Source organism: Amblyraja radiata, chromosome 2, assembly GCF_010909765.2.
Source record: "Amblyraja radiata isolate CabotCenter1 chromosome 2, sAmbRad1.1.pri, whole genome shotgun sequence".
Classification (NCBI taxonomy): domain Eukaryota; kingdom Metazoa; phylum Chordata; class Chondrichthyes; order Rajiformes; family Rajidae; genus Amblyraja; species Amblyraja radiata.
The window spans coordinates 119396480-119410029 of NC_045957.1; the positions used below are offsets into that span (position 1 = coordinate 119396480).

Consider the following 13550-nt stretch of genomic DNA (forward strand, 5'->3'; position numbering starts at 1 on the left):
TTTATGATTTTAGTGTAGTGAGCGGCACGGTGGGGCAATGGTAGAGTTGCTGCCTTACAGCGCCAGAGACGCTGGTTCGATTCCACTCCGGGATCTCCGGTTTCCTCCCACATTCCAAAGAAGGTTTGTAGGTTGATTGACTTGGTGTAATTGTGAATTGTCCCTAGTGTGTGTGGGATAGTGTGGGGAAAACCCACGCAGGTCATGGTGGGAACGTAGAAACTCCATAAAGACAACACCACGCCGGTCAGGATCGAACCTGGGTCTCTGGCGCTGTAAGGCAGCAACTCTATCGCTGCACCATCGTGCAGCCCCATCTGCCATGTTACAATAGACAATAGGTGCAGGAGTAGGCCATTTGGCCCTTCGAGCCAGCACCGCCATTCAATGTGATCATGGCTGATCATCCGCAATCAGTACCCCGTTCCTGCCTTCTCCCCATATCCCCTGACTCCGCTATTTTAAGAGCCCTATCTAGCTCTCTCTTGAAAGCATCCAGAGAAGCTGCCTCCACCGCCCTCTGAGGCAGAGAATTCCACAGACTCACCACTCTCTGAGAAAACGTGTTTCATCGTCTCCGTTCTAAATGGCTTACTCCTTATTCTTAACTGTGGCCCCTGGTTCTGGACTCCCCCAACATCGGGAACATGTTTCCTGCCTCTAGTGTGTCCAAGCCCTTAACAATCTTATATGTTTCAATGTTACCTTCAAGAATCCATAAACATATATTGCAAGGTTCCTTGGCACCACTTACTTTCCTCCCATTATTGCACGTTCTTCTGTTTTGCATTTCACCAAATGCAATAAATATTTGGAGAGAGAAACTTGTGCAAGTAATTTTCCGTGGAACTGCAAGTGGAATGCAAGTTACAGTTTCCTACCATTCGAGCTCTTTGAAGTTGCTTCCAAAGTCCAAAAAGCCACGACTCTGTTCAATCCGTTAAGTATGAAACAAAATGTAAGCACTGGTTGGCACGGTGGCGCAGTGGTAGAGTTGCTGCCTTACAGCTCCAGAGGCCCGGGTTCGATCCTGAATATGGGTGCTGTCCGTACAGAGTTTGTATGTTCTCCCTGTAATCACGTGTGTTTTCTCCGGGTGCTCCGGTTTCCTCCCACATCCCAAAGACGTGCAGGTTTGTAGGTTAATTGGCCTTGGTAAAATTGTAAATTGTTCTTGATCCGTAGGATACTGTTAGTGTATGGGGTGATCGCTGGTCGATGCGGACTGGTTAGCCTGTTTCCATGCTGTCCATTCTTTCTCTGCCTCAAAATATCCTCCTCACTCCAAATAGTGCTGGAGTGCACTCAGCTAGCTGGAACTCAATTTTATCGGACTTTGCTCCTTTATTTCCACTGAAATGCTAACCCGGATTATATGTGCCCGACCATAGCAAGACTTAAACACATGCGTAACCTTCGGATTCCAAGATATGAGCTCACTCATTGTGACACTCTTATTAATTTGTGTAGCAATTAGGTTGCTATCAAGAACCATTAGCTGCTGTTGGAGTCCACACAGGGATTCTTGCTATAGTGCTGCTGATTGTTTCTGCTTTCTGTCACATCCTCAAAATGCTTTTTTATTACATGTATATTTTGTATTGATGTTGCTATGACCTATGTTATTTGTGCGTCTTAACTATTCCTTTTTACTTTTGGATTTTGTTAAGGAAAATTACTTAAAGTATGGCCCCCAGTTATTACAATTGAGTTTTTAGTTGAATTTTCTGCTGTTGTTCAATGGGATTATTCAGTAGCCCTTGAAATACTTGAGTATAGAAGTTGGAAGGTCATGATCATAGGTTCATAGGTTCCAGGAGCAGAATTAGGCCATTCGGCCTATCAAGTCTATTCCGCCATTCAATCGTGGCTGATCTATTTTTCCCCCTCAACCTCATTCTCCTGCTTTCTCCCAATAAACTCTGACACCCTTACTAATGTGGTTATGTAAGACGTTGATGAGGCCACATTTAGAGTATTGTGTTCAGTTTTGGGCACCATGTTGTAGGAATGATGTCGTCAAACTGAAAAGGATCCAGAGAAGAAGCCAGGACTCGAGGGCCTGAGCTGTAAGGAGCGGTTCAGCAGGGTAGGACTCTATTCCTTGGAGCGCAGGAGCGTGTGGGGTTATCTTATAGAGGTGTACAAGGTCAACAGAGGAATAAATCGGATAAACGCACAGAATCTCTTATCCAGAATAGGGGAATCGAGAACAGGTTTAAGGTGAAGGGGGAAAGATTTAGTAGGAACCTGAGGGGTAACGTTTTCACACAAAGGGTGGTGGGTGTATGGGACGATCTGGAGGAGGTAGTTGAGGCAGGGACTATCGTGACGTTTAAGAAACACTTTGACAGATTCATGGGTAGAACAGGTTTAGAGGGATATGGGCCAAACACAGGCAGGTGAGACTAGTGTAGATGGAACATTCAGATTCATATTCAGATTCAAACTTTATTGTCTGTGCATTGTACAGTACAGAGACAACGAAATGCAGTTAGCATCCCCCCAGAAGAGTGAACATAGAATAATGAGCAATAGTGCAATTTATCTGGGGGAAGGAGTGTCTGGCGGGGGGGGGGGGGGGTGACTGGCAATCACTGAGGTGCAGAGTTGTAACAGCTGCAGGGAAGAAGCTGTTCCTGGACCTACTGGTCTGGCAACGGAGAGACCTGTAGCGCCTCCCTGATGGGAGGAGGGTAAACAGACTGTGGCTGAGGTGAGAGCAGTCCTTGGCGATGCTGAGCGTCCTTCGCAGACAACGCTTGCTTTGGACAGACTCAATGGAGGGGAGTGACGAACCGGTGATGCGTTGGGCATATTTCACCACCCTCTGCAGTGCTTTCCGATCGGAGACAGAGCAGTTGCCATACCATACTGTGATACAGTTGGTAAGGATGCTCTCGATGGTGCAGCGGTAGAAGTTCACCAGAATCTTCTTTAGTCTCCACAGGAAGAAGAGACGCTGGTGAGCCTTCTTGACCAGTGTTAGGTATTGTGGGTCCAAGAGAGGTCATCGGAGATGTTGACCCCCAGAAACCTGAAGCTGGAGACACGTTCCACCTCCGCCCCGTTAATGTGGATGGGGGTGTGTGTGCCGCCCCTAGACCTTCTGTAGTCCACAATGAGCTCCTTGGTCTTCTTGGAGTTAAGGGTCAGGTTGTTGTCAGCGCACCATGCTGCTAGGAGCTGGACCTCCTCCCTATAGGCCGACTCATCGTTGTTGCTGATGAGGCCAATCACCGTTGTATCATCTGCATACTTGATGATGGTGTTAGTGCCATGTACAGGTGTGCAGTCGTAGGTGAAGAGGGAGTAGAGGAAGGGGCTCAGTACACAGCCCTGTGGAACGCCGGTGTTCAGGGTGAGGGTTGAAGAGGTGTGCTTGTCTAACCTAACAGACTGGGGTCTGTTGGTTAGAAAGTCCAGTATCCAGTTGAAGAGGGAGGGGTCGATGCCCAGATCGCTGAGTTGTTCGGCGGGGACAAGTTGGGCTGAAGGGCCCATTTCCACACTATGACTCTACATAGTTCAAGTATACAAACATAAAACTTAATTCTCAAATTATTGAATGCACTCTACTTCCGTGCAATAGATGGTAATTTGAGCTGAAGATTTTTTTTATTTGAGTATGCTTAGCTTCATTCTGTATTTAATTCATTTTTGGTACCTTTCCTTAGATGGAGCTGGTCCTGCTTTGAATTGTGTGGTCTGTAAACACCATAACTCCACAACAGGAGTTAAAGCAGCTTCACGGGGAAAATATCTGTGTATTCATCTGAAATAATAGCTTTATTTTTGCCTGCAATGCGTGATAGTGTCTTCTATAGTTTGAACGTTTTGTTTGAGTGAAAATCAATTTGCACTTTGTACGACATCCTATTGCCTCATCTTTTGTTGACCTTTGATCACTGTCTTGAGAAGTGTAATTTGAATTACAAATCTCTGTTTGTAGGTAGAAGCAGTTGAAGGAAGACTGTAGACTTCCATTATTGCCCCCAAACTACTTTATTGAGTATATGCTCCAGAACATGGAGTGGCACAGTGGTGTAGCGGTAGAGATTTTGCCTTGTAGCGCCAGAGTTGCGGGTTTGATCCGGACTGCGAGTGCTGTCTACACGGAGTTTGAATGTTCCCCCTGTGAGCGCGTGGGTTTTCTCCGGGTACTTCGGTTTTCTCCTACTTCCCAGAGACGTGCACGTTTGTAGGTCAATTGGCTTCGGTAAATGACCCCCAGTGCATAGAATGCGAAGCTGGTACAACACAGAATTAGTGTGAATCGATGATCGTTGGTCGGCGCTGACTCAATATACAATAGACATTCGGCCCTTCGAGCCAGCACCGCCATTCAATGTGATCATGGCTGATCATCCCCAATCAGTACCCTGTTCCTGGCTTCTCCCCATATCCCCTGACTCCGCTATCTTTAAGAGCCCTATCTAGCTCTCTCTTGAAAGTATCCAGAGAACCGGCCTCCACCGCCTTCTGAGGCAGAGAATTCCACTCACAATTCTCTGAGAAAAAGTGTTTCCTCGTCTCCGTTCTAAATGGCTTGCCCCTTATTCTTAAACTATGACCCCTGGTTCTGGACTCCCCCAACATGGGGAACATGTTTCCTGCCTCTAGCGGGTCCAAACCCTTAACAATCTTATGTGTTTCAATAAGATTCCCGCTCATCCTTCTAAACTCCAGAGTGTACAAGCCCAGCCGCTCCATTCTCTGGGCCAAAGGGCCTGTTTCCACGCTGTACCTCTAAAACTAAGGCATCTATTTACTATTTAAATAGATTTCTGTTGAAATTCTAATTGTCTATTATCTATTGTCTACCCTTGGTATTTCGCATTGAATACATTAGATATTTTCTTTCTTTAAGTGCTTTTTTGATTCTGATTTCACTTTGGAGTAATTTGGGAAAAGGAAATGAAGCTTAAAATAAGAGACAATTACCCATCAGGTAATATCCCCTTGAAGCGCGTTCCATCAGGATTTCCATCTGCTAACTTGCTGTGAACAGCTGCTAGACCCTTTGTTACATCTATTAGTATTTTAATAACATGTTATCGGCTCAGATTTTTCCTTTTCCTTTTGTACCTGCAGGTCATGGCAAAACGCCAAAAGATGCCGCTTCAGTCCGGGCAACTTTTCCCATCCCTGCTGCCTGTGGTATTTATTACTTCGAGGCAAAGATAGTCAGTAAAGGAAGAGATGGGTGAGAATGAACTAACTTCAACCTTTGTTTATCTCATTGCAATCATTCGTTTTGTGTTCATCTTGTGAATGTGGTGACCTAGTTGGGTAAATGTTTAAAGTGTAGAAGCAAGGACCTGCAGATGCTGGTTTACAAAAGAAAAGACACAAAGTGCCGGAGTAACTCAGCAGGTCGGGCAGTATCCCTAGAGAACATGGATAGGTGTCGGGAACCTTCTTCGGACATTGTGGTATACCTCTTCCACACCCTCTCCAAGGCCTCCCCATCATTCCTGGAATGAGGTGACCAGAATTGCACGCAATGCTCGCAATGCGGCCAGAAAAAAGTGCGACAAAGTTGCATCATGACTTCCGTTTTGACCCGTAACGTCACCTATCCATGTTCTCCAGAGATGCTGCCTGACCTGCTGAGTTATTCCAGCACTTTGTGTCTTTTACACACACAGGGTTGTGGATGTATGGAACGAGCTGTCAGAGGAGGTAGTTGAAGCAGAGACTATTGCAACATTTAAGAAAGAGTTCATGGATAAGACAGGCTTGGAGGGTTTTGGGCCAAACACAGGCAGGTGGCACTAGTTTAGCTGGGACGTGTTGTCCAGTGTGGACAGGTTGGACCGAAGGGCCTATTTCCATGCTGTATCACTCCATGATTCTGACTTTAATGGGTAAATGTTTAGTTTGTTAAAGGTAGACAAGTGAATACACTTGATGCATGAAAGTATGTCAATGAGTTATCATTTGACAGGATAATATTGGTTACTGTAGGGCTAAGGGCGGGCTTGGAAAACCATCTCTTGTTACTCAGGCAGATGTGCCAGCCAGTCATACACAAAGATGGTGACACAAAGGTGTCAGGGGTTTTGGGGAGAAGGCTGGAGAATGGGGTTGTCATTCCCTGTGCCAAAAGCATTGATAATTTCATAATTGCATTTTAAACAATAGACAATAGGTGCAGGAGTAGGCCATTCGGCCCTTCGAGCCAGCACTGCCATTCAATTGGATCATGGCTGATCAACCACAATCAGTACCCCGTTCCTGCCTTCTCCCCATATCCCTTGACTCCGCTATCTTTAAGAGCCCTATCTGTCTCTTGAAAGTATCCAGAGAACCGGCCTCCACCGCTCTCTGAGGCAGAAAAAGTGGTTTCTCATCTCCTTCTAAATGGCTTGCCCCTTATTCTTAAACTGTGGCCCCTGATTCTGGTCTCCCCCAACATGTTTCCTGCTTCTAGTGTGTCCAAACCCTTAATAATCTTTTTATGTTTCAATAAGATTCCCTCTCATCCTTCTAAATTCCAGAGTGTACAAGCCCAGCCGCTTCATTCTCTCAGCATATGACAGTCCCGCCATCCCGGGAATTAACCTTGTGAACCTACGCTACACTCCCTCAATAGCAAGAATGTCCTTCCTCAAATGTGGTCTCATTAGGGCTCTGTAAAACTGCAGAAGGACCTCTTTGCTCCTATACTCAACTCCTTGTTATGAAGGCCAACATGCCATTTGCTTTCTTCACTGCCTGCTGTACCTGCATGCTTACTTTCAAGACTTTCGAGGACCCCCAGATCCCGCTGTACCTCCCCTTTTCCCAACTTGACACCATTTAGATAATAACCTGCCTTCCTGTTTTTGCTACCAAAGTGGATAACCTCACATTTATCCACATTCAACTGCATCCGCCATGTATCTGCCCACTCACCCAACCTGTCCAAGTCACCCTGCATTCTCATAGCATCCTCCTCACAGTTCACACTGCCACCCAGCTTTGTGTCATCTGCAAATTTGCTAATGTTACTTTGAATCCCTTCATCTAAATCATTGATGTATATTGTAAATAGCTGCGGCCCCAGCACCGAGCCTTGCGGTACCCCACTAGTCACTGCCTGCCATTCTGAAAGGGACCTATTAATCCCTACTCTCTGTTTCGTGTCTGCCAACCAATTTTCTATCCATGTCAGCACTCTACCCCCAATACCATGTGCCCTAATTTTGCCCACTAATCTCCTATGTAGGATCTTATCAAATGCTTTCTGAAAGTCCAGGTACACTACATCCACTGGCTCTCCCTTGTCCATTTTCCTAGTTACATCCTCAAAAAATTCCAGAAGATTAGTCAAGCATGATTTCCCCTTCGTAAATCCATGCTGACTCGGACCGATCCTGTTACTGCTATCCAAATGTGCGGCTATTTCATCTTTTATGATTGATTCCAGCATCTTCTCCACCACCGATGTCAGGCTAACTGGTCTATAATTCCCTGTTTTCTCTCTGCTGCCTTTCTTTAAACAGTAGGATAACATTAGCTACCCTCCTGTCCACAGGAACTGATCCTAAATCTATAGAACATTGGAAAATGTTCACCGATGCATCCATGATTTCTTGAGCCACTTCCATAAGTACCCTGGGATGCAGACCATCAGGCCCTGGGGATTTATTAGAATTCAGTCCCATCAGTCTACCCAACACCATTACCTGCCTAATGTGAATTTCCTTCAGTTCCTCCGTTACCCCAGATCCTCTGGCCTCTGGGAAGATTGTGTCCTCCTTAGTGCAGACGGATCCAAAGTACCTGTTCAACTCATCTGCCATTTTCTTGTTCCCCATAATAAATTCACGTTTTTCGTTCTTCAAGGGTCCAACTTTGGTCTTAACTAATTTTTTCCTCTTCACATACCTAAAGAAGCATTTACTATCCTCCTTTATATTCTTGGCTAGCTTACCTTCGTACCTCATCTTTTCTCCCCGTATTGCCTTTTTAGTTATCCTAAATACACCAGTTATCTTCATACACCAGGAACTGCAGTTTCCTGGATCTGGCATAGAACACCAAGTGCTGAAATAACTCAGCAGGTCAGGCAGTGCCTCTGGGAAACATGGATCCATGTTCTTCAGAGATGCTGCCATAGGTGATAGGAGCAGAATTGGGCCATTCTGCCCATCAAGTCTACCTCCACCAATCAATCATGACTGATCTGTCTCTCTCTCCTAACCCCATTCTCCTGCCTGCTCCACATAACCCCTGACACCTGCACTAAAAAAAAAAAAAATATGGATGGGAAAGGAATGGAGGGTTATGGTCTGAGCGCAGGTATATGGGACTAGGGGAGATTATGTGTTCGGCACGGACTAGAAGGGTCGAGATGGCCTGTTTCCGTGCTGTAATTGTTATATGGTTATATGGTTAATCAAGAATCAATCGAAAAACTATTAGGAGTCAACTAAAAAACTATATATTAAGAATCTACCTCTGCCTTAAAACTATTCATTGGCCTCCAAAGCCTTCTGTGGCAATGAATTCCACAGATTCACCATCCCCTGACTAAAGAAATTCCTCATCTCCTTCCTAAAGGAACATCCTTTAATTCTGAGGCTATGACCTCTGCTCCTAGACTCTCACTAGTGGAAACATCCTCTCCACATCCACTCTATCCAAGCCTTTCACTATTCGGTAAGTTTCAATGAGGTTCAATGTGGTTCCCCCCGCCTGGCCCGTTGAGTTACTCCAGTACTGTGTAGCCTACTCATTTTATCATCTTTCCCTATTGCTTCTTCCCCAGACCTTCCTCGTGAAACAAGTGCAAACTCGTAGACCTTTTGCTAATCTTCTTTCCAGTGCCAAATTTGCTAATTCCTGACGCTATTTACAGTAACTGCAGGTTCTCAATTGAGCGCACAGGGTGTGTTGTGGGGTCAGTTTTAAATGATAATCGCTATGCTTCCCTTGTGTAAGTTATCCCGTACCATGAAAGGTTGCATAAATGTCCTTTTCTAACTCAGCCATTTTCTGCCAAAAGGCAGGAAGTGCTGGAGTAGGTCAGCGGGTCAGGAACATGGATAGGTGAAGTTTCGGGTTGGGATCATAGTCATAAATAGACTCCGAGTCATACATTGTGAAAACGACCCTTCGGCCCAACTTGCCCACGCCGACCAAAATACCCCATCTACACTAGTCCGACCTGCTTTTGGCCCATATCCCTCTAAACCTTCCTTATCCATGTACCTGCCTAAATGTTTCTTAAACCTGCCTCAACTACCTCCTTTGACAGTTTGTTCCATACACCAACCACACATAGAGGTACCTACTAGAGAATGGCAGTGCTGGACCTCCTGTTAGGTAATGAGACAGGTCAGGTGGCAGAGGTATGTGTTGGGGAACACTTTGGGTCCAGTGATCACAATACCATTAGTTTCAATATAATTATGGAGAGGGTCAGAACTGGACCTAGGGTTGAGATTTTTGATTGGAGAAAGGCTAACTTTGAGGAGATGCGAAAGGATTTAAAAGGAGTGAATTGGGACATTTTGTTTGATGGGAAGGATGTGGAGGAGAAATGGAGGACATTTAAAGATGAAATTTTAAGAGTACAGAATCTTTATGTCCCTGTTCGGTTGAAAGGAAATAGTAAAAATTGGAAAGAGCCATGGTTTTCAAGGGAAATTGGACACTTGGTTCGGAAAAAGAGAGAGATCTACAATAATTATAGGCAGCATGGAGTAAATGAGGTGCTTGAGGAGTGTAAAGAATCTAAAAAGAATCTTAAGAAATAAATTAGAAAAGCTAAAAGAAGATATGAGGTTGCTTTGGCAAGTAAGGTGAAAGTAAGTCCAAAGGGTTTCTACAGCTATATTAATAACAAAATGATAACGAGGAATAAAATTGGTCCATTAAAGAGTCAGAGTGGACAGCTATCTGCAGAGCCAAAAGAGATGGGGGAGATATTGAACAATTTATATTCTTCGGTATTCACCAAGGAGAAGGATATTGAATTATGTGAGGTAAGGGAAACAATTAGAGTAGCTATGGAAACTATGAGATTCAAAGAAGAAGTACTGACACTTTTGAAAAATATAAAAGTGGATAAGTCTCCATGTCCTGACAGGATATTCCCTAGGACATTGAGGGAAGTTAGTGTAGAAATAGCAGGGGCTATGACAGAAATATTTCAATTGTCATTAGAAACGGGAATAGTGCCGGAGGATTGGCGTACTGCGCATGTTGTTCCATTGTTTAAAAAGGGTTCTAAGAGTAAACCTAGCAATTATAGACCTGTTAGATTGACGTCAGTGGTGGGCAAATTAATGGAAAGGATACTTAGAGATAATATATATAAGCATCTGGATAAACGGGGTCTGATTAGGAACAGTCAACATGGATTTGTGCCTGGAAGGTCATGTTTGACTAATCTTCTTGAATTTTTTGAAGAGGTTACTCGGGAAATTGATGAGGGTAAAACAGTGGATGGTGTCTATATGGACTTCAGTAAGGCTGACAAGGTTCCTCATGGAAGGTTGGTTAAGAAGGTTCAATTGTTGGGTATTAATGGTGGAGTAGCAAGATGGATTCAACAGTGGCTGAATGGGAGATGCCAGAGAGTAATGGTGAATGGCTGTTTGTCAGGTTGGAGGCCGGTGACTAGTGGGGTGCCACAGGGATCTGTGTTGGGTCCACTGTTGTTTGTCATGTACATCAATGATCTGGATGATGGTGTGGTAAATTGGATTAGTAAGTATGCAGATGATACTAAGATAGGTGGTGTTGTGGATAATGAAGTAGATTTTCAAAGTCTACTGAGAGATTTAAGCCATTTGGAAGAGTGGGCTGAAAGATGGCAGATGGAGTTTAATGCTGATAAGTGTGAGGTGCTACATCTTGGCAGGACAAATCAAAATAGGACGTACATGGTAAATGGTAGTGAGTTGAGGAATGCAGTTGAACAGAGGGATCTAGGAATAACTGTGCACAGTTCCCTGAAGGTGGAATCTCATGTAGATAGGGTGGTAAAGAAAGCTTTTGGTGTGCTGGCCTTTATAAATCAGAGCATTGAGTATAGAAGTTGGGATGTAATGTTAAAATTGTACAAGGCATTGGTGAGGCCAATTCTGGAGTATGGTGTACAATTTTGGTGGCCTAATTATAGGAAGGATGTCAACAAAATAGAGAGAGTACAGAGGAGATTTACTAGAATGTTGCCTGGGTTTCAGCAACTAAGTTACAGAGAAAGGTTGAACAAGTTAGGTCTTTATTCTTTGGAGCGCAGAAGGTTAAGTGGGACTTGATAGAGGTCTTTAAAATGATGAGAGGGATAGACAGAGTTGACGTGGATAAGCTTTTCTCATTGAGAGTAGGGAAGATTCAAACAAGAGGACATGACTTGAGAATTAAGGGACAGAAGTTTAAGGGTAACATGAGGGGGAACTTCTTTACTCAGAGAGTGGTAGCTGTGTGGAATGAACTTCCAGTGGAAGTGATGGAGGCAGGTTCGATTTTATCATTTAAAAATAAATTGGATAGGTATATGGACGGGGAAGGAATGGAGGATTATGGTCTGAGTGCAGGAAGATGGGACTAGGGGAGAATAAGTGTTCGGCACGGACTAGAAGGGCCGAGTTGGCCTGTTTCCATGCTGTAATTGTTATATGGTTATATGGTTATATATGGTTATTTGTGTGTGTAAAAAAAACAAAAAAAACCCAAAAACCCCTCAGCTTCCCATTAAATCTTTCTCCCTCACTGTAAACATGTCCTCTGACTCGATTCCCCTACTCCGGGCAACAGACTGCGTTTTCCTGCCCTATTCCTCTCATTATTTTATACACCTCAATAGGATCACCCGTCATCTTCCTGCACTCCATGGAATAGTCCTTCAGACTAATTGTGGTATTAGTGAACACAGTGGCGATGCGGTAGATTTGCTGCCTTGCAGCGCCAGAGACACGGGTTTGATCCTGATCACAGATGCTGTTCGTATGGAGATTGTACGTTTTCCCCGTGACCTGCATGGGTTTTCTCCGGGTGTTCCATTTTCCATTCTCATTCCAAAGACGTACAGGTTAATTGACTTTGGTAAAATGGTCAATTTTCCCCAGTGTCTGTAGGATACATAGATACATAGAAAATAGGTGCAGGAGTAGGCCATTCGGCCCTTCGAGCCTGCACCGCCATTCAATATGATCATGGCTGATCATTCAACTCAGTATCCCGTACCTGCCTTCTCTCCATACCCCCTGATCCCTTTAGCCACAAAGGCCACATCTAACTCCCTCTTAAATATAGCCAATGAACTGGCCTCAACTACCTTCTGTGGCAGAGAGTTCCAGAGATTCACCACTCTCTGTGTGAAAAATGTTTTTTTCATCTCGGTCTTAAAGGATTTCCCCTCTATCCTTAAGCTGTGACCCCTTGTTCTGGACTTCCCCAACATCGGGAACAATCTGTTCAAGAAGGAACTGCAGATGCTGGAAGATCGAAGGTACGCAAAAATGCTGGAGAAACTCAGCGGGTGCAGCAGCATCTATGGAGGGAAGGAAATAGGCGACGTTTCGGGCCGAAACCCTTCTTCAGACTGATGGGGGGTGGGGGGGAGAAGGAAGGAAAAAGGGGAGGAGGAGGAGCCCGAGGGCGGGGGGATGGGAGGAGACAGCTCGAGGGTTAATGAAGGGGAGGAGACAGCAAGGGGTAGCAAAACTGGGAGAATTCAACGTTCATGCCATCCGGACGCAAGCAACCCACAACGTTCATGCCATCCGGACGCAAGCAACCCATTGTTCCAGGTGCTACAAAGGTTCACCTGTATCTCCTCCAACCTCATCTACTGCATCCGCTGCTGTAGATGTCAGCTGATTTACATCGGGGAGACTAAGCGGAGGTTGGGCGATCGTTTCGCCGAACACCTCCGCTCAGTCCGCAATAACCTACCTGAACTCCCGGTGGCTCAGCACTTCAACTCCCCCTCCCATTCCCAATCCGACCTCTCTGTCCTGGGTCTCCTCCATTGCCAGAGTGAGCAACACCGGAAATTGGAGGAACAGCACCTCATATTCCGCCTGGGTTGCTTGCGTCCGGATGGCATGAACGTTGAATTCTCCCAGTTTTGCTAGCCCTTGCTGTCTCCTCCCCTTCCTTAACCCTCGAGCTGTCTCCTCCCCTCGGGCTCCTCCTCCTCCCTTTTTTACTTCCTTCTCCCCCCCACCCCCCATCAGTCTGAAGAAGCCTATTTCCTTCGCTCCATAGATGCTGCTGCACCCGCTGAGTTTCTCCAGCATTTTTGTGTACCATCGGGAACAATCTTCCTGCATCTAGCCTGTCCAACCCCTTAAGAATGTTGTAAGTTTCTATAAGATCCCCCCTCAATCTCCTAAATTCTAGCGAGTACAAGCCGAGTCTATCCAGTCTTTCGTCATATGAAAGTCCTGACATCTCAGGAATCAGTCTGGTGAACCTTCTCTGCACTCCCTCGATGGCAATAATGTCCTTCCTCAGATTTGGAGACCAAAACTGTACGCAATACTCCAGGTGTGGTCTCACCAAGACCCTGTACAACTGCAGTAGAACCTCCCTACTCCTATACT

The 13550-nt window shown here is 45.2% G+C and overlaps 1 protein-coding gene across 1 annotated transcript in view; it reads left to right on the top strand.

The window, feature by feature from the left end:
- The window catches only part of ranbp9 (RAN binding protein 9), a 92493-nt gene that overhangs the window by 20666 nt on the left and 58277 nt on the right, over positions 1 to 13550 (top strand). Inside the window, exon 2 of the mRNA XM_033014403.1 lies at positions 5095 to 5206. Coding sequence (XP_032870294.1) covers positions 5095 to 5206 — 112 coding nt within the window. The remainder of the gene's footprint in view (positions 1 to 5094; positions 5207 to 13550) is intronic.